This window comes from Bubalus bubalis, chromosome 21 (genome assembly GCF_019923935.1).
Source record: "Bubalus bubalis isolate 160015118507 breed Murrah chromosome 21, NDDB_SH_1, whole genome shotgun sequence".
NCBI lineage: Eukaryota > Metazoa > Chordata > Mammalia > Artiodactyla > Bovidae > Bubalus > Bubalus bubalis.
This window is the reverse complement of record NC_059177.1, coordinates 14704061-14731815: the sequence shown is the minus strand read 5'-3', so window position 1 is coordinate 14731815 and position 27755 is coordinate 14704061. Positions and strand designations below refer to the sequence as shown.

Sequence of the window (27755 nt, the reverse complement as noted above, 5' to 3'; positions counted from 1 at the left end):
TAAAAATATAAATCCAATTACATGTAACAACAACGTCATTATGTTCTGCTTCTCTATCCTCTAATCGTAAATTTATTGTGAGATCTGGAAGGCTAAATTTATTCAAAGTACTAAAATCTGTAAAATTCTATCAAAATAAATCAGTTTTGAATACATGCTATTATTTTTTAAACTACAATGCATAAAGATTCCATTACATATGGTGGTACTTCCTTTTTAATTTTTGAGACCATTTCTTTCTCCTCTCTTTAAGAAATGCTTCCCTGACTTATCAGTGAAAATAATATTTTTTATTTTTCATTTCACAATCCATTACTTTTTAAGGAAAACAGCTATTCTGTTAAGCAAGATAAAATTTTAAGCCAGGACTTCTCATTGGAAATAATCGAATAATTCATTTACCTGAGCATAGGCAAAGGAAGTTTTTGCATGTTTTTGGACATATATCTGAAAAGAGCTGAAACATAATTCGACCAACTGAAATAAAACACATGAAAAAACAGGTAAGCAAGTTGATTAAATGTATCACATTTATATGGGAGAAATAAAGAAAATAAACAGATTGAGAGGCCCATTTTTATCATTCATTTTAATTTTTTTAAGAGATTCAACAGGAAAAGAATTTAACTAGGCAATACCAATTAATAAGAACCATACTATATTTATTAGCATTAGGATTCACATGCAACCAAAGTGAATTCAGTCCAGAACTGTGGGATTTTAAGTGTCTTTTAACAGGACCTTATTTTATTAGATCTCTCTTAGTATATCTCCTACCTGAACTATTAATCTTTAAAGATATTCTCAATAACAGTTGTCTGATTTACGCCTAAGCCCCTCCAGTGATGACAGCACATCATAAGACAGTCACTCTGGGCTAGTACTAGTAGAAGAAAGCTCTGTCCTCTACATTTACCTTTATGCAAGAACTGTTTACAGCCAACCCCTGAACTGTCACTCACAACTAAAACTCACATTAAATTCCGAGAGGGCAGAACGAGAATAGGTTATGGTTCCTAAAAACTAATCAACAAACAAACAAGAAACAATAGGAGCAAGTCTCCAAATTCGACTTAATTATGCAATAAACAATCTGCCTACCAATGCAGGAAACTCAGGTTCGATCTCTGGGTCAGGGAAAATCCCCTGGAGGAGGAAATTGCAACCCACTCTCAGTATTCTTGCCTGGAGAATCCCATGGACAGAAGAGCCTGACAGGCTACAGTCCATGGGGTTGCAAAGAGTCAGACGGAACTCAGCATGCCTCTCATGCCGAGAGAGAAGTGTTTCACAAATCTGTTCATCTCAGGACTCCTTTAAACTCTCAAAAATGACTAAAGCTTTTAAAATATGGGTTATATTTTTGATATTTACTGTATTATAAATTAAAACCCAGAAATTTTCAAAACAAGAATACTCAGGTACCTGTTTCATCAGCTGTCAGAGCAGTGACATCATTACATATTCTGTAATGTCTGGAAAACTCACCTTGTGCATGAGAGTACAAGGGGCAAATCATATTATTTTAAAAACTGTTTCAACTTTGCCCTCCTGTCAATAAAATAAAGGGAATTTTGAATTACAACCATTTTCCATGAGTTCCTTTTCCCTTTATTCTATAAAAGCTTTTCCATTATGAACATTTGTACATAGTCAAGGCTTGTAGAATAAATCAAAATTAACTGGATCAAGCATAATCCAGTAGACACAAAATGCCTTGATTTATTGTGTCACTAAGATTTTACTTTATTCCTGGCCATGTCAGTCACTCACTCTGAGGACAAAACAACGTTACTGTGTAAGAAACAACCTTAAAGGATAAAAAGTAGAAGAATGGAATCATATAAGAAGACTCTCCCATGTCAGCACTGTCAAATCGAGTGCTGGAGTCAAATTAATGCAATTTCAAAACCTTCTAGCTGATCTTGATGTCTAAAGAAATGAAGAGAAAGTTAAGAAAGCAAAAAGGAAGATGGCAATGTATCTAAAAACATTTCAGAATTTTAGGAAATGCATGTAATATCAGTAATATTAAGTACTATTCTTTGTATTTACATAGAAATAATTTATTATTCTATGTAAAATAATTTATTAATACTCTTATCAGAGTATTTCCATCACTCATAAATCCCTAAGAAATGGCTGGCTAGGTGGGTGTCAAAATTCAAAATCATATAGCTTTTCAAACTACAACATACATAGGTCTTTGGAATCTCTTTAAGATAGATGTTTTTCAGAATAAAAGATATAATTAAAACAACTGAAACTTCATCTTTTCTCTAGGACTATAGTAACTTCAATAAAGAGTTTTTTCCCCCAAAGTCTTATGCCTCCACACGAAAACTGATGAAAATTTCAAATATTTTTAGTTTCTCCTTTACAGACAATTATGAACCCTCTAGTGTTAGGAGTACGTCAAGGCTGTATATTGTCACCCTACTTATTTAACTTATATGCAGAGTACATCATGAGAAACACTGGGCTGGAAGAAGCACAAGCTGGAATCAAGATTGCCGGGAGAAATATCAATAACCTCTGATATGCAGATGACACCACCCTTATGGCAGAAAGTGTAGAGGAACTAAAAAGCCTCTTGATTAAAGTGAAAGTGGAGAGTGAAAATGTTGGCTTAAAGCTCAACATTCAGAAAACGAAGATCATGGCATCTGGTCCCATCATTTCATGGGAAACAGATGGGGAAACAGTGGAAACAGTGTCAGACTTTACTGCTTTGGGCTCCAAAATCACTGCAGATGGTGACTGCAGCCATGAAATTAAAAGATGCTTACTCCTTGGAAGGAAAGTTGTGACCAACCTAGATAGCATATTCAAAAGCAGAGACATTACTTTGCCAACAAAGGTTCATCTAGTCAAGGCTACGGTTTTTCCTGTGGTCATGTATGGATGTGAGAGTTGGACTGTGAAGAAAGCTGAGTGCCGAAGAATTGATGCTTTTGAACTGTGGTGTTGGAGAAGACTCTTGAGAGTCCCTTGGACTGCAAGGAGATCCAACCGGTCCATTCTGAAGGAGATCAGCCCTGGGATTTCTTTGGAGGGAATGATGCTGAAGCTGAAACTCCAGTACTTTGGCCACCTCATGCGAAGAGTTGACTCACTGGAAAAGACTCTGATGCTGGGAGGGATTGGGGGCAGGAGGAGAAGGGGACGACAGAGGATGAGATGGCTGGATGGCATCACTGACTCGATGGACGTGAGTCTGAGTGGACTCCGGGAGTTGGTGATGGACAGGGAGGCCTGGTGTGCTGCGATTCATGGGGTCGCAAAGAGTCGGACACGACTGAGTGACTGAACTGAACTGAACTGAATACGCTACCCTCTAACCTGATGAAGAAACAAAATTTCTATTGACCTTTCACACTCATGGGGCAATGGTTAGAGCAGAAATTCTGTCTCTGCCATGGCACTGTGTTGTTAAGAGCAAAAGAAAAAAACATGAACAAAACCAAATTGTTTTGGGTGCAGTATTACGGTACAAGGTTAAGAACACTGCTAAAGAATGTAAACTAAATGATGTACCTATCAGAACTGTTAAAAAAAAATTCTGAATCATACTGGACATGTAGTTCATCCACCATTGTCAGAATTCCATTTGCAACAACACTGACAGATGAATACCAACAAATGTAGAAAAATAGCTGAAAAGCACAGGGATTCAAACAGAAGTAAGAGGTAAGAGACAAGGAATAACCATCTTACGTTAAAGGCAAAAAAGGAGAAAAATCTTTGTATATTTCACATGGAGATTTGAGGCAGAGAAAAGGAAGGAAAAGGATAGTGCTAAGAAGCCAATTTTCTCCTCTCAAAGTCCCCATAAAAATCCGTAACAACTCTCAGAATGGGAGAATAGCAAATGGCACAAGTAAGAAAGGATTGAATTCCAAAAATATACAACCAGCTCATACAACTCAATACCAGAAAAACAACCCAATCAAAAAGTGGGAAAAAGACTTAAACAGACATTTCTCCAAAGACGACATACAGATGGCTAACAAACTCATGAAAAGATGCTCAACATTGCTCATTATTAGAGAAATGCAAATCAAAACTACAAAGAGATATCACCTCACACCGGTCAGAATGGCCATCATCAAGAAGTCTACAAACAATAAATGCTGGAGAGGGTGTGGAGAAAAGGGAATGCTCTTGCACTGTGGTGGGAATGTAAATTGATACAGCCACTAAGGAAGACGGTATGGAGATTCCTTACAAAAACTAGGAATAAAACCACCATATGACCCAGCTCCACTCTTACCATATACCCTGAGGAAACCAAAATTGAAAAAGACACATGTATCCCATTGTTCACTGCAGCACTATTTACAATAGCTAGAACATGGAAGCAACCTAGATGTCCATCGACAGATGAATGGATAAAGAAGTAGTACATATACACAATGGAATATTACTCAGCCATAAAAAGGAAGGCGTTTGAGTCAGTTCTGATAAGGTGGATGAACCCAGAACCTATTATACAGAGTGAAGTGAGTCAGAGAAAGATAGATATTGTATTCTAACACATATACATGGAATCTAGAAAAATGGTACTCAAGAATTTATTTACAGGGCAGCAATGGAGAAACAGACATAGAGAATAAACTTAAGGACATGGGGAGAGGGGAGGAGAGGGTGAGATGTATGGAAAGAGTAACAAGGAAATTTACATTACCATATGTAAAGTAGACAGTCTACGGGAATTTGGTGTATGGCTCAGGAAACTCAACAGGGGCTCTGTATCAGTCTAGAGAGGTGGGATGGGGCAGGAGATGGGAGAGAGGTTCAAGAGGAAAGGGATATATAGGGAGGGGATATATGTATACCTATGGCTGATTCATGTTGAGGTTTGACAGAAAACAACAAAATTCTGTAAATCAATTATCTTTCAATAAAAAAATTTAATTTTTAAAAAAATCCATATGAATTTGCCTTCATGACCTTTCAACCAGGCCTGTGATTATTACTGGGATTCTCTGGGCCCAATTTATAAAAAAATAAGGAGAAAAGGGGGTGAAGGAGAACCTTCTTGCTTACAGAAATGGTAACAAGCCTTTGCCCTAAAATTGAACATGAGCTCAGTGCTCAAGCTCACCTTCACGCAAATGCACTAATTAAAGCAACTTAAAAACAAGTGTGTCACATGCTGTGCTAGGTTCTTTACAAATACAGGCAGCTCTGCAATAACATGAAAAAACTGAAAGAAACACTGCATTATCAAAAAATCACATAGAAAGACAACTGTTTCCATGGGACAATGTGAGCTGGGGACAAGGAATTTCAGGTTCTAGTAAAAAATATTTTTTATCTTAGGAGTATCAATGATAAAGGCATGCTTTTAGTTATAAGAATATCTTATAACATTTAAACATCACTGGGGAAATCCTACAACTGATCACACCTCACTCTGACCTTTCTCAGCACTGTCATTAGCATAACCCTCCTTGTGGTCTTTCAAGTAACTATTAAATAGATGAGAATAATTCAAAACAGCAGTGCTGCTCACCATCCTTCTCTCCCACACAGTAGTTCCCCTACTTGCTATGTGTGTCACAACACAAACGGTAATCTGGCTAAGAAAAATTGTGCTCCTTAATTGATTAGAATAAATTCATTTTAAAAATATGATCTTTAAGACACGTGGTTGTATTATTTAATTACTCTTTTTAAGAACCTTACCATGCAAGCAATACTGCACTGAAGTCTTATTAGTTTGAGTACATACAAAAGGGAGAAATCATTTAAATGGAGCAAACCACTGCATCCAGAGTCACCGAGTCACTGTATTCACAAGCTTATGACCCAGGGCACGCTTGAGATGGGAGATTCATTTCTCTTGGCCCCGTACAAATCAGGTCTCATATGCCTTGCTCTATCTCAAAGTATAAGTTATTCTGGATATTAATCTAAAGTTTAAAGGTTAATTTTGAATACAAGCAAATTTTGCTGTACTTTAGAACCACAATAATGACTCTATAGTACTTCCATTTCCCCACTCCAGTACTCTTGCCTGGAAAATCCCATGGACGGAGGAGCCTGGTGGGCTGCAATCCATAGGGTCGCTAAGACTCAGACACGACTTCACTTTCACTTTTCACTTTCACGCATTGGAGAAGGAAATGGCAACCCACTCCAGTGTTCTTGCCTGGAGAATCCCAGGGATGGAGGAGCCTGGTGGGCTGCCGTCTATGGGGTCACACAGAGTCGGACACGACTGAAGCGACTTAGCAGCAGCAGCAGCAGCAGAAGCAGCAGCACTTCCATTTACAAAGAGGTCAGAGGGCTTTCCCTAGGTCATAAGCAGTACTCAAACATTTGTCTTCCTCTTTAAACTTGTTTCTCAGTTTCAGTTCCAAATACTCTATAGTGTTTACTAAGAACACATTTTTAGTTTCTTTGATCCATGTGAACCTTGAGCAGTAAAGCTAAAACATCCATTTTACCTATTTTGATAAATTGCCAGGGTTTTATGACATTGTTCTGAGGCCCACATAAACAAAATTCTAAAGTCAAGCATTCTTTTAAAGAAACACCTTGGTCATCATTTTGGAAAATCAACTTCAGTTCAGTTTAGTTCAGTCGCTCAGTTGTGTCCGACTCTTTGTGACCCCATGAATCATAGCACGCCAGGCCTCCCTGTCCATCACCAACTCCCAGAGTTCACTCAGACCAACGTCCATCGAGTCAGTGATTCCATCCAGCCATCTCATCCTCTGTCGTCCCCTTCTTCTCCTGCCCCCAATCCCTCCCAGCATCAGTCTTTTCCAAGGAGTTAACTCTTCGCATGAGGTGGCCAAAGTACTGGAGTTTCAGCTTCAGCATCATTCCCTCCAAAGAAATCCCAGGGCTGATCTCCTTCAGAATGGACTGGTTGGACCTCCTTGCAGTCCAAGGGACTCTCAAGAGTCTTCTCCAACACCACTTTAAGCCTCTGACAAATACAAAATAAGTAACATTCTATTCAAGAAGGGGACTGTATCTTTTTAAAATGTCAATCTCATAAAAGACAAAAGCCATGGAAATGGAGGGTAAAGAGACTTGACAGCTGAATGTAATATCTGAGGCTAGACTAGAATTTTGTACTGGAGGGGAAAGAATGATATAAATGATTTTTTAGGCCAACCAACAAAAACAGAATACAGAGATAGTAGACTAAAGTATTGTATCCATGTAAATTTATGAAGTTGACAACTGCATTGTCGTTATGTTGGAGAATACCCCTTTCTTTTCTTTGAAAAAATTTTTAAAATGTTTAAGACTCTTTTAATGAATATTTCTATTCTTAATAAATACATGCATGTACTTAGGGGTAAAGAGCCATGATGTGGGTAACATACCTTCAAATGATTCAGAAAAAATTGTGCGTTTAGAGAGAGAGAGAGATTAATAAAGCAAATGGTATAAAATGTAAATAGGTGAATCTAGATAAAGAATCTAGGTAAAGAATCGGAGAAGGCAATGGCACCCCACTCCAGTACTCTTGCCTGGAAAATCCCATGGACGGAGGAGCCTGGTGGGCTGCAGTCCATGGGGTCATGAAGAGTTGGACACGACTGAGTGACTTCACTTTCACTTTTCACTTTCACACATTGGAGAAGGAAATGGCAACCCACTCCAGTGTTCTTGCCTCGAGAATCCCAGGGACAGGGGAGCCTGGTGGGCTGCCATCTATGGGGTCGCACAGAGTCGGACACGACTGAAGCGACTTAGCAGCAGGTAAAGAATAGATTGGCATTCTTTTTACTGCTTTTACTTTCCAACTTCCTATAAACATGAAATTATATTCAAACAAAAAGTTTAAAACAATTGCAGATAAAACCCAATGCTTGAGTTCTATGAAAGCATGTGTCTATACCAGCAGTTTTCAAACTCTTTGGTCTCAGAATCCCTCTATATGCTAAACGATTACTGAAGACTTTATAAAGACATTTGAATATGGTTTTTAAAAAAATAATTTTATGCATTTAATTTTGGCTGTGCTGGGTCTTTGTTGCTACACAGGTTTTTCTCTAGTTGCAGCAAGAGGGGACGAGCCTCCAGTTGCAGTGTACAGGTTTCTCACTGCAGCGGCTTCTCTTGTCGAGGAGCACAGGCTCTAGGGCACATGGGGTTCAGTAGCTACAGTTTCTAGGCCTTAGAGCACAGGCTCAGTAGCTGTGGCCCACCGGCTTAGTTGTCCTGCAGCAGGTGGGATCTTCTCAGACCAGGGATTGAACCCATGACTCCTGCACTAGCAGGCAGTTTCTTTACTACTGAACCACCAGGGAAGCCCAATATAGGTTGTTTCTTAATAATTTACATTTTGAAATACGAACAAAAAACTTAATGTGTGTCATCTTTTACATTTTTGCAAATCTCATTTCATGAGATTTCCTATTTCATGTCTAATGTAATAAAAGATAGATTTTCCTATTTGCTTCTGCATTCAATCTGTTGTGTCATCTCTGCCTTTGAAAAACTATTGAATACTAACAGAAATGGGAGTGAAAAAATTGGGAGTTTGACTTCTGGTCTCATGATAGCATCTCCCGGTTTGAAAACAAAAAAAGGTCTACACCATTATACTACTATAATGTAATATACTACAACTATAATTTTTCAAAAATACCTTACATAGACATTCTCATTTTAAAACTACACCTCAGGCCTCTAAGAAACACACAGCCTCAAGCAGAGTGATAAATCAAAGGCTGTACTCCAGAGGTGACTTCTAATACTGCTTTTGCTATCTTTATCTCTAATCAAATAGTAATCAGTAAAATGAATGCTTAAAATATGTTTTTATTGGCAAACTGGTAATGTCTGGAACATACAGACTGAATAAAAACATTTGGAGATAATCCATACCCTTCCATTAATAGGACACAAATCTGGAGTCACCCTTTGGAGTGCAACCTCAGACTGGGTTCATCAAAAAGGTCCTGGGTCTAGTCAAGATTTAAGAGGATTCTGGTACACAAAACTAAAAGATTCGCATGACAATTTTCAAGACCAGAAATCTTCCACATAAAGAGTACTTGGAGCACTGAAAATGACTTCATCAGACTTATACAACTGATTTTATGTGTGTATACTTGCTTGTCAACATCTACATATGGCAAATGTGACTTGTTTTCACTATGTCCTGGTAGCAAGGTTGTGACAAAAGCAATCTACAGCCATTAACTTATTGGTGACTCCTTGATATGCTCTAAAAACTTAACAGCCATTTTTGACTAAACTGGCTTAAATCAGTTTGCACCAGATATCTAAAACCTGTTCCCCTGGGCTCCAATATTCCACTTCTTGATACAACATCTGAAAAGGGCAAGATAAGTTTCTGAAGCACCAAAGAAGGAAAAGGTAGATTCCTATTTCATGTCTGCCCTGAAAGGTACTCAGTTTAACCAAGCAGTAACAACTATAGAGAGAACTAATATTTAATCAAAGAAGGGTGGGCCTGCCTGTCAGAAAAAATAAACAGAACCTCTGAAAAAAGAAAAGAGAACAAAACACCAATGAAATGAAAATCTGGTTCTTTGAAATAACAGTAAAATTGATAAAACTCCTAGCCAAACTGGCCACAGAAAGAAAGACAACAGGCACAAATTATCAGCATGAGGAATAAAAGTGATATTACTATAGATCTCACAGATACTAAATTAAAGGACGATGTTGTTTGACAACTTAAAGATTAAATGAGCTAGTTGCTTAAAAGCGACAAACCACCAAAAGTCAAAGAAAGTAACAACATGAATAGTTCTGTAACTATACTCACGTAATTTAAAGATATTCCTCTTTTAATATATACTCGCATTCATTTGGTGGCCTTACAGTTCAAAAGCCTCATTTGTTTGCTATAAAATATACAAACTTCCATTTATAGTAATGGAAAATACACACTTTGCTGTGTTCAAATCAATTTTTATCAGTACTTAGTGATCTCTCATTAATATGGACAACATAGCTACTCATTAAAGGATCTTTACTTATCAAAGTAAATAAAAGATATTACTTTGTATCAAGCGAATTATTAACTATTAGAGAAGACAAGAGTTATTACTTGAATAAATACTAAATGACATACATACTAAAGTTTAAATAATACAAAGCAGGACACCTCATTTCAAACAACTGAAGAGATCCTTACAAGCTGTGTAAAAATTAAGTACCTACTACTTAGATAATATACTGAAAAGTGCTAGAGATATCAATATTATATATGAAACTGAACCATATGAAATTGCCAGTTATCAACTGGTTCAACCTAGAACAATGCAAGCATTCCTTGTTTTATATACAGTTCAGTGTTCTCAAGAGTTCTAGTCCCTTCTACCAGAACGGTATTATAATATTGGGGATCAAAGTTCATTTTACATTTACCAAACACATTCTGGAGATGTTTCACGACAAAAGTTATTTGCGAAACTAGGATATGAATATGTACAAGATAAGGAGTACTTTCCAGGGCTACAGAACCTTTGTTTGACCTCTACTTTCCAGGACTATGCTATTTTTAACTCTTAAAAAAATAAGCCTTCTTATTCAAAACGAAAATTCACTAGCCTCAAGGTTCAAAAGATGAAGAGAGAATGCAACAAAAATTTCTAAGACCACATCATTCCTCTGCTCAAAACCTTTCAACATTTTATCTCACGGAGTCAAAGTTCTTACTCTGGCCTTTACTCATTTTGTGCTACTCAGTTGCCTCCTTTGCTCTTCAAACAAGAAGGTACGCTTTCTCATCAAGTCAAGGAAGCTACTACACTTTCTGTTCCTCAAACAAGAAGGTACACTTTTTCGTCAAGGTCTTCATATTATCTGTTCCTCTATCAGGAAGGTTCTTCTCTGAGATATCCACACCCTCACCGTCTCCTTCAGGTCTGCTTAAATGTCATCCTCTCAAAATGTCCTTTTCTGACCAATCTATTAAAACAGTACCCCTATTACAAGACACTTTTTTTTTTTTCTGGTTTATTGTCTGTCTTCCTCCAACAGAATATAAACTACAAGGAAGAGAGGCCTTTGTTTTATGCATTGCTATATTCTCAGTCTAGAACAGTAGCATGCACAATCTGCTGAACAAGATCTGCAGAAAGACTGTATACATGCTTCCAATTAAAACTTCTGTCACGGTAAAAAAAAAAAAAAAAAAAAGAAAAAAAGGCTAAGAAAACTGTTTGGAATCTTTCACGCTCTGCTACGTAGAATGAAGTTAACTATCCTTGAGAAGAAAATATCTCATTTTCAAAAAAATATACCAAGGAATGGCTGGATTCCCTAAAGAAAACAGTAATGGAAGAGAACACACACTGCAAGTCTGTTGATACTAAATGCTTTGGTTTACAACCCAAGACTTGTACTAAGTCATTACCCCATGAACCAAGGAATTATGGCTAAAGACACTTAAGGAAAAATAAAAGCAAAGTTAACCTATTAATGATGCACAAGAATTAGAAAATATACAACGTACGAGTCCAAAGCTCATAGTCCAGAGCGAGATACCAGAAATCGAAATTGGGAGTGTTTGCTCCTTAGAGATATTGTGAGAGACAAAGTCCAAAAGGATCGCACCCCTTTTCCTGGCGCTAAGGCAGGGCAGGAACACTCAGGAGGGGTGCAGGGGGGCAAGGAGTTTGGCAGGACGAGGCCTGGACTCCGAATTAGTTTGTATCCGGACCACCCTCCTCTCCACAGATTTTCCCTCAGGAGAAAAGGGAGTACGGACTGCGCCTACCAGTTCCCAAAAAGGCTTGGGGGAGGGTTGATGAAGGTAGACCCCTCCCCTTCCCCAAGGCAAGCCAAGGCCCCGCAGGGCTCCCCAGTGGCCCGGCTCACCCGGCTCCCGGTTGATTTCGATGTCGAAGTGGCATTGCGGCCGGTCCTGCGCCCCCATAGCGACCGAGGCGGCAGCAAAAGCTGGGAGAGATGGAGAGGAAAGCGGTCAGGGCGGGGGCTGGGGCGGGGGCTGGGGCGGAGCCCGCGCCTCAGTCACCTCCCGCAGGCCTGTCGCGACAGCGCCGGAGGTCGAGACCGGCTCCCTCTCACCTCAGGCCTCCCGGCTCCCATGGAGTGCGCACACACATGCAGCCGCGCTCTTCACCTGGATGGCCTCCAGCCTGAGACCTCCCAGTAGACAGAGGAGAAAGCGCTGCCACCGCGGCCGGAGGCCAACGCCACTAACGGACCGCCACCCCCGCCCCCCGGCCGGGTCTCTGATTGCCACGCTAAACCCCGCGAGAGCCGGGACAAATACCGCGAGAGCACGTACTCGAAGGCGGTGGTTAACAGTAGAGGCTACGCCTACGTGGGAATGCCTGGGAGCTCGAGTCCCGCGCTCCTATACCTGAGCTGGTTCTTTTTTGCTCCGCGCCTTTCCTCCTTTACGTTGCAATCAGTCGCCAACTGTGGGGAGCCCCGGACGCGCCTGCGCTCTCTACTTCCTGTTGTCCTTTCTCGAGGGCCGTGTCAAAGTATTTGCAGATATCGCGAGGCTTCCTTATTGTCCATAGCTGCAAGAGTTTGGAGAATCAAGTCCTTGAGGATCGGTAGACTGACAGTTTTGACTTTCTTTTTACTCAGGGAGTGGTTATGACCCTATCCTGTTAGACTATTTGTCTCACTTCAAAGGCCGTTTAGGTACAGTTGTACGTGCGTTTCCGCTTTGGTGTCCAGCGTCATGGGCATAGTGTTCAAGGCGATTCTACCTCTTTTCTAAATTGTCAGTTCAAGACCTTTGCCCTTATTTTAATCATGTTCTTCGTCTAATAGAAAGCAAGAATTCTGTATAATAACGTATTGTTAAACGATGTATGTATATTGTGAATACAAATCCTTGCTAGGTTTATGTAATTGTGAATATTTTCTCCCAGTCTTTCTTGCCTTTTCATTGTTTTGATAGTGGCTGTGGAAAGCAGTTTTTTAATTTTTTATGAAGTCATTTGATCAACTTTTTCTTTTATGGTTTGTGCTTCTCTGTGTAAGAAATCTCTGCCTACCCCCAAGCTCATGAAGATTTTCTCCTATGTTTCCTTTTAGAAAGGTTATAACCCTGTCTTTTTGGTGTACGTCTATGATCTGTCAGCATTTGTGGATATGGTGTCAGGTAGAAGCTGAAGTTCTTTTTTTTCTCGTAAGGATATACCGTAGTTCCACCACCATTTGTTGAAAAGACTGTCTTTTATACATTGAATTACCTTGGCTTTGTGACCACATATGTGCCATTCTATTTCTGCGCTCAGTTTGCTACATTGATTTATCTTACCATGGGGCCACACTGTTGGGTGGTTGTTGTTTTCCGTTATTTTCTTAAAATTGTAATATATACTTTAACTTTACATAAACTGGTCTTCTAACTTTTTTTAGCTTATTGTTCAGAGGCACCAAGTAGATTCTCATTGTTGTGCCACCGTCACTACCATCTAGCCACAGGACAATCTTCGTCTTGTAAAACTAAAATTTTGTACCAATTTAAACAATGACTTCTCCTTCTCCCCTCTACCCAGGATCTGGCAAGCACTCTGCTTTCGTTCCTTTTTACTTTATTGTGGTAAAAAGACTTAACGTGAGATCTACCTCCTTGACAGATTTTCAAGCGTTCAAGCTGTCTAATAACGTGAGTGGGGGGCAGCTGCCATCGCACTCCAGCTGATGGTTTTCACTGTGGACCTGTAATCCAGCATTGCTAGAAATCCAGGCTTTCATGGGAAATCGTCAACCCACTCCAGTGTTCTTGCCTGGAGAATCCCAGGGACGGGGGAGCCTGGTGGGCTGCCATCTATGAGGTCGCACAGAGTTGGACACGACTGAAGTGACTTAGCATAGCATAGCAATGCAAAACTAAAGACATTGCACAGCACCTACCATATTTGCTGATCAGATCAGGCTGTTCAGCAGCCTACCTGGCATAGAGTACAAGCACAAACCACATGAATAATAGAGAACAGAGAAGACCAATGATGGGATAGAATCCTACAGATGACAGAATGGGTCGGGGCCTCTGAAAAGGGCCAGAGCCTTCAGCTAACACACTTGAATGTTTACCATGCCCAGCTCCCAACCACATAATCTCCACCTCATAACCTCAAGAGGCAGATACTACTTTTGTTATCTCCATTGTAGAGCTGAGGAAACAGAGGTTATGACAGATTTGGGATTTAAAATGAGGTCTCTCTTCACTGTTTACATATTACAGCCTTCCTGGGTTGAAACCCTTGACTCTCAACAAAAGGAGGTTTTAATTTGGGGTTCACTTACAAGAAGCTCTTTGCCCCATTTAACAGATACATCTCAAAGAAGGAAAGTTCTTGACAGAACAAAGATAATAGAAGCAGAAAGAATGATAACATAGAAAAATCACCATTAGGTAATCCCTAATGAAGAAGAGAAGCAAAAAGCAAAGGAGAAAAGGAAAGATATAAGCATCTGAATGCAGAGTTCCAAAGAAGAGCAAGGAGAGATAAGAAAGCCTGCCTCAGCGATCAATGCAAAGAAATAGAAGAAAACAACACAATGGGAAAGACTAGAAATCTCAAGAAAATTAGAGATACCAAGGGAACATTTCATGCAAAGATGGGCTCTATAAAGGACAGAAATGGTATGGACCTAACAGAAGCAGAAGATATTAAGAAGAGGTGGCAAGAATACACAGAAGAACTGAACAAAAAAGAGCTTCACGACCCAGATAATCACGATGGTGTGATCACTGACCTAGAGCCAGACATCCTGGAATGTGAAGTCAAGTGGGCCTTAGAAAGCATCACTAAGAACAAAGGTAGTGGAGGTGATGGAATTCCAGTTAAGCTATTTCAAATCCTGAAAGATAATGCTGTGAAAGTGTTGCACTCAATATGCCAGCAAATTTAGAAAACTCAGCAGTGGCCACAGGACTGGAAAAGGTCAGTTTTCATTCCAATCCCAAAGAAAAGCAATACCAAAGAATGCTCAAACTACCACACAATTGCACTCATCTCACATGCTACTAAAGTAATGCTCAAAATTCTCCAAGCCAGGCTTCAGCAATACGTGAACCATGAACTTCCAGATGTTCAAGCTGGTTTTAGAAAACGCAGAGGAACCAGAGATCAAATTGCCAACATCCGCTGGATCATGGAAAAAGCAAGAGAGTTCCAGAAAAACATCTATTTCTGATTTATTGACTATGCCAAAGCCTTTGACTGTGTGGATCACAATAAACTATGGAAAATTCTGAAAGAGATGGGAATACCAGACCACCTGACCTGCCTCTTGAGAAATCCATATGCAGGTCAGGAAGCAACAGTTAGAACTGGACATGGAACAACAGACTGGTTCCAAATAGGAAAAGGAGTATGTCAAGGCTGTATATTGTTACCCTGCTTATTTAACTTATATACAGAGTACATCATGAGAAACCCTGGGCTGGAAGAAGTACAAGCTGGAATAAATATTGCCAGGAGAAATATCAATAACTTCAGATATGCAGATAACACCACCCTTATGGCAGAAAGTGAAGAGAAACTCAAAAGCCTCTTGATGAAAGTGAAAGAGGAGAGTGAAAAAGTTGGCTTAAAGCTCAACATTCAGAAAACTAAGATCATGGCATCTGGTCCCATCACTTCATGGGAAGTAGATGGGGAAACAGTGGTAGACTTTATTTTTTTGGGCTCCAAAATCACTGCAGATGGTGATGCAACCATGAAATTAAAAGACGCTTACTCCTTGGAAAGTTATGACCAACTTAGATAGCATATGAAAAAGCAGAGACATTATCTGCCAACAAAGGTCGGTCTAGTCAAGGCTATGGTTTTTCCAGTGGTCATGTATGGATGTGAGAGTTGGACTGTGAAGAAAGCTGAGCGCTCAAGAATTGATGCTTTTGAACTGTGGTGTTGGAGAAGACTCTTGAGAGTCCCTTGGACTGCAAGGAGGTCCAACCAGTCCATCCTAAAGATCAGTCCTGGGTGTTCACTGGAAGGACTGATGCTAAAGCTGAAACTCCAATACTTTGGCCACCTGATGTGAAGAGTTGACTCATTGGAAAAGACCCTGATGCTGGGAGGGATTGGGGGCAGGAGGAGAAGGGACGACAGAAGATGAGATGGCTGGATGGCATCACCAACTCAATGGACATGAGTTTGAGTAAACTCTGGGAGTTGGTGATGGACATGGAGGCCTGGTGTGCTGCGATTCATGGGGTTGCAAAGAGTGGGACATGACTGAGCGACTGATCTGATCTGATCTGTGCTGCCAGAAAAACATCGATTTCTGCTTTATTGACTATGTCAAAGCCTTTGACTGTGTGGATCACAATAAACTATGGAAAATTCTGAAAGAGATGGGAATACCAGACCACCTGACCTGCCTCTTGAGAAATCCATATGCAGGTCAGGAAGCAACAGTCAGAACTGGACATGGAACAACAGACTGGTTCCAAATAGGAAAAGGAGTATGTCAAGGCTGTATATTGTCACCCTGCTTATTTAACTTATATGCAGAGTACATCATGAGAAATGCTGGGCTGGAAGACACACAAGCTGGAATCAAGATGGCCAGGAGCAATATCGATAACCTCAGATATGCAGATAACACCACCCTTATGGCAGAAAGTGAAGAGAAACTCAAAAGCCTCTTGATGAAAGTGAAAGAGGAGAGTGAAAAAGTTGGCTTAAATCTCAACATTCAGAAAACTAAGATCATGGCATCTGGTCCCATCACTTCATGGGAAATAGATGAGGAAACAGTGGAAACAGTGGCAGACTTTATTTTTTGGGCCTCCAAAATCACTGTAGATGGTGATTGCAGCCATGAAATTAAAAGATGCTTGGCGTGCTGTGATTCATGGGGTCGCAGAGTTGGACACAACTGAGCCACTGAACTGAACTGAACTCCTTGGAAGAAAGTTATGGCCAACCTAGATAGCATATTCAAAAGCAGAGACATTACTTTGCCAACAAAGGTCCGTCTAGTCAAGGCTATGGTTTTTCCAGTGGTCATGTATGGTTGTGAGAGTTGGACTGTCAAGAAAGCCAAGCTCCGAAGAATTGATGCTTTTGAACTGTGGTGTTGGAGAAGACTCTTGAGAGTCCCTTGGACTGCAAGGAGGTCCAACCAGTCCATTCTAAAGGAGATCAATCCTGGGTGTTCTTTGGAAGGACTGATGCTAAAGTTGAAACTCCAATACTTGGGCCACCTCATGGGAAGAGTTGACTCATTGGAAAAGACCCTGGTGCTGGGAGAGATTGGGGCAGGAGAAGGGGACAACAGAGGATGAGATGGCTGGATGGCATCACCGACTCGATTTGGATATGAGTCTGAGTGAACTCCAGGAGTTGGTGATGGACAGGGAGGCCTGGTGTGCTGCGACTTATAGGGTCACAAAGAGTCGTACACAACTGAGCAACTGAACTGAACTGAACTGAATGAAGTAACCTATCAAAGCTGGGTAGATCATAATTTAAGTGAAAGGCTATCAGGAGCTTGATAATAAATCATTTTGGGTTATTTCCTGATGTGATGGAAAAGCAAGCACCTATCACTTCCTATGATATATTCTTGCCAAAGATACTAGAATCTGAGTCTGAACAAGCACCTTGATCTACTAGTTTATAGGAAAACTTCGCCAATAATGGGACATATAATGACACCACACCACAGGGATACAACAGAAATGTGAAAATTTTTAGAGCAAATGATGTAGTTTTTTTCAACAAATGGGAAAGAAAAGAAAAGGGAATTAAGTATTTTTACAGACATAGCAATGTCAACAAAATGCAGGGTGTGAATTTTGTTGGGATCCTGTTTCAGACACATCAACAAAATCACATTTTGTGGGGAGAGAAGAAAATTGAACATCACAGAATTCAGGACATGCCACTCCAAAATACAGCTCCTTGGCATAGTGAATATTTTAAGGAAGGAAGTTGAGAAACGGCAGATCCTAGAAGGACTCTCAGACCTTCTCCCATAAAGCAGGTCATGTGACTCTCAGATGAGAGGTGCCCTCCCACACCCAGAGGGACAGAGATTTTGAACAAAAAGGCCTTGCTAAATTTCCCCCAGTTTCCTACACTTAGTTCATACCCTTATGTCCCATCACATTTTTCTACAACTTTATACTTTTCATCGAACTTCATATATAAAAATGCTCAGGTTTAACTGTTTCTTTGGGTCTTTTGTTTCCTTATGAAGGCTCCCATGTCACGTAAACTTATATTAAATAAATGCATATGCTTTTCTTCTGTTAATCTGTCTTTTGTTATAGAGGCCTAGCCAATAACCTTAAAAGGATAGAAAAGAAAAAGATACTCTTCCTTCGGCATCACATCTTCTATTAGTAGATGATGTTGGATGATACTTAAGAATTACTATTAATTTTGTTAGCAATGACAGTGGTGGTGTTACATGTATTTTTAGCTCCTTATACTTTTCCTCAAAAACCAAGTGGAAGACATTACATGAAAATTTCTATACCTTAATATCAGGCTTTTGTGGAAAGGCAAGCTTTATTTCAAGGCAACATGAAAAGAGCAGTCAGGGGTCCACCACCACAAACTGGTAGGAGGGAGAAACAGTCACACGTCCATTTGGCAGTGTCTCAGTGGAAAGTCTCACCAATTTCTGCTGATCGCCCAATACCTGCTCAGTTTCCTCTTCAGATTGAAACTAAAAAGGTTGACTTGAAGATGCCCATTATATCTCTGTTATCCAAACACACTTATTTCAGGATGGAGGACACTTGGAGTCAACTTAATTGAGGGAATCCACTGAATTATTAAATATTTATACTGAGAATACGGTTAAGTTAGTAGCTTTCTTCACATTTTCACATTTTTAGAAGAGCCACAGAGGTTCCATTCACATTCTAAGCAGTTGAGTTGGCAAAAATCCATTTCATAGGAAATAGATCACATTCAATTACTCCTCACAACAGCCAACTGGAAGACTATTCCATTGCTTTTGAAGCACTGGTTGGGTTGGCATCTGCGATGGTAGCCAAATAAATGAGATTTCTGTGTAACACATGCTGGTACCTATGGGTGAAAAACATAAAAATTAGAGGTGTGTGTTTATTGAACAAAAAACTGGAAAAGAATTTTATCTAGTGAATGGCTCATCTACTGACTAGATCACTCAGTTTTGTCAATGTGTCTATTTAACATATCAGAGGAAAATACATCCAGAATCTTACCTGTTCTCACTTCTCACTCCCATAGCTACATCTCTCGGCCAAGCCACTATCACTTCTTGCTTGGATTACTGTACTGGACCACTCTCCTAACCTGTCTCCCTGTTCTACCTTTGTACCCCTACTGTAATTATACTCATAGCAGCCTGAGTGATTTTAGAGTTTAGGTTAAGATCATGTAATACCTCTGTTCAAAACTCTTCAAAGGTCCCCATTGCATTATGAGTAAAGCTCAGCTCTTCTCATGGCCTGTAAGGACCTATATGATCAGGGCCTCTAGTCTCTCTCTCTGATCTCATCTGTCACTTTCCCTCTACTCACTGAGTTCTGGCCAGAGTGGAGTCCTTGCAGAGACTTGAAGCTATCCAGCAAGCTCTAGCCTGGGGGACTTCACCCCATGCTCACTTTGATTCACACATCTGCATAGCTGCCTCCCTCACCTAAGGTGTCTACCCAAATATCACATCAAAGATAACCTGTATAAACTAGCACTTCCTCCCACTTACTGTGCTTTATTCTTATTCAAAGCACTTATTATTATATGCCTAATTATATGATTCTACAGTCTAGAATGTAAGCTCCATGAAAGCAGAGCTGGTATCTGTTTTGGTAATGATTCCCCAGTAGCTGAAGTAGTGCCTGGTACTATTACTTATAAAAAAATCTTGAACAGGGAATTCCCTGGAGGTCCAGGGTTAGGACTCCATACTTCCACTGCAGGGTCACAGGTCAGATCCCTAGTCAGGGAACTAAGGGTTTCCCTGGTGGCTCAGCAGTTAAAAGAATCCTCCTGCAATGTAGGAGACACAGGTTCAGTCCCTGGGTAGGGAAGATCCCTTGGAGGAGGGCATGGCAACCTTCTCCAGTATTCTTGCCTGGAGAATCCCATAGACAGAGGAGCCTGGTCAGCTACCGTCTGTAGGGTCATAGCACGACTGAGGCGATTAAGCACGCACACAGGCAGGGAACTAAGATCCCATGTGGTACAAGGCCAAAAAAAAATCTTGAAAAAAGTTAAAGAAAGGACAAGACACTTCCATGATAAAAGCACATTTACTACGATCGCATTTCTCAGTCAAGGGGTCGAGCCCCAAATCAGACTAGGGGACAGGAATCATGCACCATGCAATGTGAAAATGTCCATGAGGAGATTTTGGTAACTTACCCATAATTTGAGAATCACTGCACCAAATACAGTGTTTGACAACGGTTTTCCATATAGAAAAATGGGAGTTGTTTACTATAAACTGTAAAAAAGCAAATCACCAAATGCCAGTGTCCAATGTAGACTTACCCAAGATGGATATCTCCACTAAGCTGTTCAGTGAGGGATTAAGGGTTACTTTTTTAGGGGGTGGGGAAAGCATGGCTTCAGTCGCAATGAAATAAAATCTTTTTTGTTTCTGTAATAAACGGGGCATAACTCCTGGAACTACACTTAGAAAAGAGAGTGTTTTCTCTCATCTTGGCATATGGCTAGAGAGGACCTTAAATTACTGTGCCAAATTTACCTCTGTCTTAACTGGGAACTTTTATTGGTCTTTGTATGTGTTACCACAAAAATATGAGCCAGGGATCCACGACCAGAAAACAGCCACCGCTCTCATCATTTGGTGAGACATTTTCCGAATGCCAGAATTGGATATGGAACAACAAACTAGTTCCAAATAGGAAAAGGAGTATGCCAAGGCTGTATATTGTCCCCCTGCTTATTTAACTTATATGCAGAGCACATCATGAGAAATGCTGGGCTGGAGGAAGCACAAACTGGAATCAAGATTGCCAGGAGAAATATCAATAATCTCAGATATGCAGATGACACCACCTTTATGGCAAAAAGTGAAGAAGAACTAAAGAGCCTCTCGATGAAAATAAAAACTGAGAGTGAAAAAGTTGGCTTAAAGCTCAACACTCAGAAAACTAAGATTAAGGCATCCGGTCCCATCACTTCATGGGAAATAGATGGGGAAACAGTGGCTGACTTTATTTTTTTGAGCTCCAATATCACTGCAAATAGTGACTGCAGCCATGAAATTAAAAGACGCTTACTCCTTGGAAGAAAGTTATGACCAACCTAGACAAACATATTAAAAAGCAGAGACATTACTCTGCCAACAAAGGTCGGTCTAGTCAAGGCTATGGTTTTTCCAGTAATCATGTATGGATGTGAGAGTTGGACTGTGAAGAAAGCTGAGTGCTGAAGAATTGATGCTTTTGAACTGTGGTGTTGGAGAAGACTCTTGAGAGTCCCTTGGACTACAAGGAGCTCCAACCAGTCCATCCTAAAGGAAATCAGTCCTGGGTGTTCATTGGAAGGACTTACGTTGAAGCTGAAACGCCAATACTTTGGCCACCTGATGCGAAGAGCTGTCTCATTTGAAAAGACCCTTATGCTGGGAAAGATTGAGGGCAAGAGGAGAAGGGGACGACAGAAAATGAGATGGTTGGGTGGCATAACCAACTCAGTGGACATGAGTTTGGGAAGACTCCGGGAGTTGGTGATGGACAGGGAGGCCTGGCGTGCTGCAATTCATGGGGTCGCAAAGAGTCAGACACGACTGAGCGACTGAACTGAACTTAAGTGAACCGTCCCCATCCCTGTTGTCATCAGCCGGCATGGCTTTCCGAGGACTCTTTGCAATGAGCACAATTCAAGTTTTGAAGAGGAAGCCACGTCTGACTCCAGGCTTCACAATTTACTGTCCATATTATCTTGGGCAAGTAAGTAATTCCTCTGAGCCTTATCTGTGCTCACTCAAGACTCCTAGTTCAGGTCAGCTGATGGATTCCAATACTAGCTTCCCCTTCACACTCACAAATTAAGGGAATAAAGAGGGGACTCACTGGACGCACTCATTCGCCCGGCCTTTGTTCTGATATTCCACGATACAGCGGATCAGCTGGTCATTCTCCTCCAGGAGCTGAAAGACCAGACAAAGGGTCAGTGCGGCGACGTCAGGGCGGCGAGGACCACTGCCGCCTCTGCGCCCCCCGTCCCCGCTCCCCCCAAGGCCGGGCTTTCCAGCCCCAGCACCTATGCTGAATTCATTCTCACCTCACAGCAAGTCACCTACGCACACCACCGGTCTCAGCTGCTCACTCCGGGAAGCTTCCAGCACCCGCAGCCATTTAGGATCTTTACTAAGATCTCTCTGCCCGTGTTAGCGCTTACCCGCTGGATGGTCTCCTGATTGACTTCTGCCTTCCCTCTTAGCCAGTCCGGTACGAAAGCCACCGACATCCCGGGAAGCCAGGGTGGAACTCGGCCTCAGGCCCGGCAGATCCCCCGATCTAGACCGGAGCGGACCTACAGCTCCAGACGTACTACGGCCGCAGCAGGGACCAAGATAGGTTGGCCTACACTCTCCGCGTTGATTGGGTGCTCCCACCTAGGGGGCGGGGAACAGGCGGAACGTCATTTGTGATTGGGCACGCTCTTACTAAGAGAGACTCTTGACGTCCTCCTCTGGCCCCACCCCTGAGAATCTGGACCTGTTTGTGGATCTTCTACGTATGCGCAACCTAGGCTTAGGGGCGGGATCCGTGTTAGCGTCTGGTCTTTTAGGCTTTGGGTACTGGCACTCTGTGGGAGGAGCTTGCCCACCTGGGTCCACATTCACACCTCTTTAAACACCGCTCTGGTGCCTACAGGCCTGCATCTGGACTCTGAACTTTGGGCATTGCCTCCTTTCAAGCCAAACCCTGCAAGGCCGAGGAACACACCGGTGTCGGCTTTTGCTGAGGGAGAAACTCGCCCATAGCCCTCTTTTTCCTTTGGGCCCTTAAAAAAAAATCAGATTTACTACCCTAAGAAGCACTATTTTTTTTTCCGTTTTACAGATGAGAAAGCAGAGATTAGGTAACTTGCCCAAGATCTCCTAGCTACTAAGGGCAAAACCAGCATCTGAACAGAAGCAGTCTGGCTTTAGAATTCTTGCTTTTAACCACCTCCCTGTGCTGGCATCCCGTCCCATCACTTTATGGGAAATAGATGGGGAAACAGTGGAAACAGTGTCAGACTTTATTTTTCTGGGCTCCAAAATCACTGCAGATGGTGACTGCAGCCATGAAATTAAAAGACGCTTACTCCTTGGAAAGTTATGACCAACCTAGATAGCATATTCAAAAGCAGAGACATTCCTTTGCCAACAAAGGTCCGTCTAGTCAAGGCTATGGTTTTTCCTGTGGTCATGTATGGATGTGAGAGTTGGACTGTGAAGAAGGCTGAGCGCCGAAGAATTGATGCTTTTGAACTGTGGTGTTGGAGAAGACTCTTGAGAGTCCCTTGGACTGCAAGGAGATCCAACCAGTCCATTCTGAAGGAGATCAGCCCTGGGATTTCTTTGGAAGGAATGATGCTAAAGCTGAAACTCCAATACTTTGGCCACCTCATGCGAAGAGTTGACTCGTTGGAGAAGACTTTGATGCTGGGAGGGATTGGGGGCAGGAGGAGAAGGGGATGACAGAGGATGAGATGGCTGGATGGCATCACTGACTCGATGGACGTGAGTCTGAGTGAACTCTGGGAGTTGGTGATGGACAGGGAGGCCTGGCGTGCTGCGATTCATGGGGTTGCAAAGAGTGGGACATGACTGAGTGACTGATCTGATCTGATCTGTGCTGCCAGAAAATCATCGATTTCTGCTTTATTGACTATGTCAAAGCCTTTGACTGTGTGGATCACAATAAACTATGGAAAATTCTGAAAGAGATGGGAATACCAGACCACCTGACCTGCCTCTTGAGAAATCCATATGCAGGTCAGGAAGCAACAGTCAGAACTGGACATGGAACAACAGACTGGTTCCAAATAGGAAAAGGAGTATGTCAAGTCTGTATATTGTCACCCTGCTTATTTAACTTATATGCAGAGTACATCATGAGAAACACTGGGCTGGAAGAAGCACAAGCTGGAATCAAGATGGCCAGGAGCAATATCGATAACCTCAGATATGCAGATGTCACCACCCTTATGGCAGAAAGTGAAGAGGAACTCAAAAGCCTCTTGATGAAAGTGAAAGTGGAGAGTGAAAAAGTTGGCTTAAATCTCAACATTCAGAAAACTAAGATCATGGCATCTGGTCCCATCACTTCATGGGAAATAGATGGGGAAACAGTGGAAACAGTGGCAGACTTTATTTTTTGGGCCTCCAAAATCACTGTAGATGGTGATTGCAGCCATGAAATTAAAAGATGCTTGGCGTGCTGCGATTCATGGTGTCGCAAAGAGTTGGACACAACTGAGCGACTGAACTGAACTGAACTCCTTGGAAGAAAGTTATGGCCAACCTAGATAGCATATTCAAAAGCAGAGACATTACTTTGCCAACAAAGGTCCGTCTAGTCAAGGCTATGGTTTTTCCAGTGGTCATGTATGGTTGTGAGAGTTGGACTGTCAAGAAAGCCAAGCTCCGAAGAATTGATGCTTTTGAACTGTGGTGTTGGAGAAGACTCTTGAGAGTCCCTTGGACTGCAAGGAGGTCCAACCAGTCCATTCTAAAGGAGATCAATCCAGGGTGTTCTTTGGAAGGACTGATGCTAAAGCTGAAACTCCAATACTTGGGCCACCTCATGGGAAGAGTTGACTCATTGGAAAAGACCCTGGTGCTGGGAGAGATTGGGGGCAGGAGGAGAAGGGGACAACAGAGGATGAAATGGCTGGATGGCATCACCGACTCGATTTGGATGTGAGTTTGAGTGAACTCTGGGAGTTGGTGGTGGACAGGGAGGCCTGGCGTGCTGTGATTCATGGGGTCGCAAAGAGTCGGACACGACTGAGCGACTGAACTGAACTGAACTGTGCTGCCTATGCACCATAGGGCGGAGGTGGTTTGCTGCAACATACAGAGAGGAAGCTGGGCCAACCTCTTGGGCCACACTTTTACCGCTGTTCAGTTCAGTCACTCAGTCATGTCCCACTCTTTGCGACCCCATGGACTGCAGCACACCAGGCCTCCCTATCCATCACCAACTCAGGGAGCTTACTCAAACTCATGCTCATTGAGTCCGTGATGCTATCCAACCATTTCATCCTCTGCTGTCCCCTTCTCCTCCCACCTTCAGTCTTTCCCAGCATCAGGGTCTTTGCAAATAAATCAGCTCTTCGCATCAGGTGGCCAAAATATTGGAGTTTCAGCTTCAACATCAGTACTTCCAATGAATATTCAAGACTGATTTCCTTTAGGATGGACTGGTTGGATCTCCTTGCAGTCCAAGGGACTCTCAAGAGTCTTCTCCAACACCACAGTTCAAAAGCATCAATTCTTCGGCGCTCAGCTTTCTTTATAGTCCAACTCTCACATCCATACATGACCACAGGAAAAACCATAGCCTTGACTAGACGAACCTTTGTTGGCAAAGTAATGTCTCTGCTTTTGAATATGCTATCTAGGTTGGTCATAACTTTCCTTCCAAGGAGTAAGTGTCTTTTAATTTCATGGCTGCAGTCATCATCTGCAGTGATTTGGGAGCCCCAAAAAATTAAGTCTGACTACCGGGGTCCAGCCCCAGTTGGATCCAGGGATTCCCTCGGGAGGACAGCGTTGGCGAAAAGGATAGAAATAGAGAGAGATAAGGAAAGAATTTTGCAGTTAAGAAAATAGAGGAGAGAAAAGAGGCTGATATTCCTTGGTTTACGCAGAAAGCCAATAAAGCCCCAGCACGGGACTTGCTCTGTTCATGTAGGCCGCAGGCGCCTACTCAAATCGCAGAAGGTGCCCCACCCTGGGCACCTTCTCGAGTGGGTCTTAGAAGCCCAGGCAGTAAAGTGAACGCAGAGGGCCCCTGTGCTCCAGGGGATCAGCCTGAAAAAGAAAAGGAAAGAGAGAGGACGACATGGGGAGACCAAGCTTCACTGAGCAAGGCCCGCAACTTTATTTTCCAAAGTAGTTTTTATACCTTAAGTTTTGCATAGAGGGTAATGCGGGGCGGGGGCGGGGGGCGGGGTAGAGTCATGCAAGTTCAGCAGTCCTTGATCCTTATCGAAGCCAGGCTTTCTTTCTGCAAACTTATCATATGCAAAAGCTTTAGGCGATTTACATCATCTTCTGGCCAGGAGGCCTGTTAACATTTTATGACCCTTTCTTCAGAAAACTTATTTTTCTCTAAAGGTGATTATTCTAAAGTCAGGCGCCACCCTCTGAAAGCATTACATAAAGTTGCCTTCCTATAGGGCAAAAGTGTGGTGGGCTATAACAAGAAAAGAATTAACTCAAGGGTCCAAGGTTACAAACATTAAAGCTACTACTTACATTTCTATATACCAACTATATTAATCAATACACTCCCAGGGACACAGTAGATAAGGGATATGTAAACTTGGCAGCAAGCATTAGCTCAACAAAGAAATCCTCTACTAGTTCTAATCTAACAATTTTAACTCTCTGAGAAGCTCTGCTTTGTTAGAATATCTTAAGCTTCCTGTGCCTCTTGTGGTTGGGAGGCTGTGAATCTGAACAAACCTGTCAGGCAAGCTAGAAAGTCATCAGAGGGGTTTGAATTGCAACACTCCTATTATGCCCAGGAGACTTATTAACTACAGTTTTAAGTTGATTTTCTTATAGAGAAAGGTGGTCGGGGATAGCCCCCCGTTAATGTCAGAAGAGTTGGTGAAAGTCGTGAAATAGTAAAACAGACAGATTTTGGTTTTGGGGTAGATGCTCGGGCAGGCCCAGGGGGCCTCTCGAGTTCTGATTGCCTTTGCATGTCAGATCCTCTCCGCATGACCTTTGTCATGGGTGGGAACTCCCGTGCTGGCTCCCGGCATCTGACACTGTTTCCTCATCTATTTGCCATGAAGTGAAGGGACCAGATGGCATGATCTTAGTTTTCTGAATGTTGAGCTTTAAGCCAACTTTTCGCTCTCCTCTTTCACTTTCATCAAGAGGGTCTTTAGTTCTTCTTCACTTTCTGCCATAAGGGTGGTGACATCTGCATATCTGAGATTATTGATATTTCTCCTGGCCATCTTGATTCCAGCTTGTGCTTCTTCCAGCCCAGCGTTTCTCATGATGTACTCCGCATATAAGTTAAATAAGCAGGGTGACAATATACAGCCTTGACATACTCCTTTTCCTATTTGAAACCAGTCTGTTGTTCCATTTTCCAGTTCTGACTGTTGCTTCCTGACCTGCATATGGATTTCTCAAGAGGCAGGTCAGGTGGTCTGGTATTCCCATTTCTTTCAGAATTTTCCACAGTTTGTTGTGATGCACACAGTCAAAGGCTTTGGCATAGTCAATAAAGCAGAAGTAGATGTTTTTATGGAACTCTCTTGCTTTTTCGATGATCCAGCAGATGTTGGCAATTTGATCTTTGGTTCCTCCGCCTTTTCTAACACCAGTTTGAATATCTGGAAGTTCACAGTTCACAGACTGTAGAAGCCTGGCTTGGAGAATTTTGAGCATTACTTTACTAGCATGTGAGATGAGTGCAACTGTGCAGTAGCTTGAGCATTCTTTGACATTGTCTGTCTTTGGGATTGGAATGAAAACTGACCTTTTCCAATCCTGTGGCCACTGCTGAGTGTTCCAAATTTGCTGGCATATTGAATACAGCACTTTCACAGCACCATCTTTTAGGATTTGAAATAGCTCAACTG

The 27755-nt window shown here is 41.9% G+C and overlaps 2 protein-coding genes across 7 annotated transcripts in view; both read right to left on the bottom strand.

Moving 5' to 3' along the window:
- NKTR (natural killer cell triggering receptor) overlaps positions 1-12339 on the bottom strand; it is a 44150-nt gene extending 31811 nt beyond the window's left edge. For 5 of the 6 annotated variants that reach the window (XM_025272364.2, XM_044934241.1, XM_044934243.1 and 2 more), the window contains exons 1-3: positions 12040-12226; positions 11830-11910; positions 403-477 (exon numbers count right to left, since the gene is read on the bottom strand). In XM_025272364.2, coding sequence (XP_025128149.2) covers positions 403-477; positions 11830-11887 — 133 coding nt within the window. In that variant the 5' untranslated portion in view covers positions 11888-11910; positions 12040-12226. Of the gene's footprint in view, positions 1-402; positions 478-11829; positions 11911-12039; positions 12227-12262 lie in introns of those variants that run through there. The other variant, XM_044934242.1, reaches the window with a different exon arrangement.
- A 6115-nt stretch (positions 12340-18454) lies between these two features.
- Positions 18455-22510, bottom strand: SS18L2 (SS18 like 2). The gene is made up of 3 exons (XM_006051811.3): positions 22329-22510; positions 22001-22077; positions 18455-19001 (listed from the first exon to the last, which is right to left on the bottom strand). Exons 1-3 carry the CDS (start codon positions 22395-22397, stop codon positions 18914-18916), a joined length of 234 nt encoding a protein of 77 aa, XP_006051873.1. The 5' UTR covers positions 22398-22510; the 3' UTR covers positions 18455-18913.
- Between the last annotated feature and the right edge of the window lie 5245 nt (positions 22511-27755).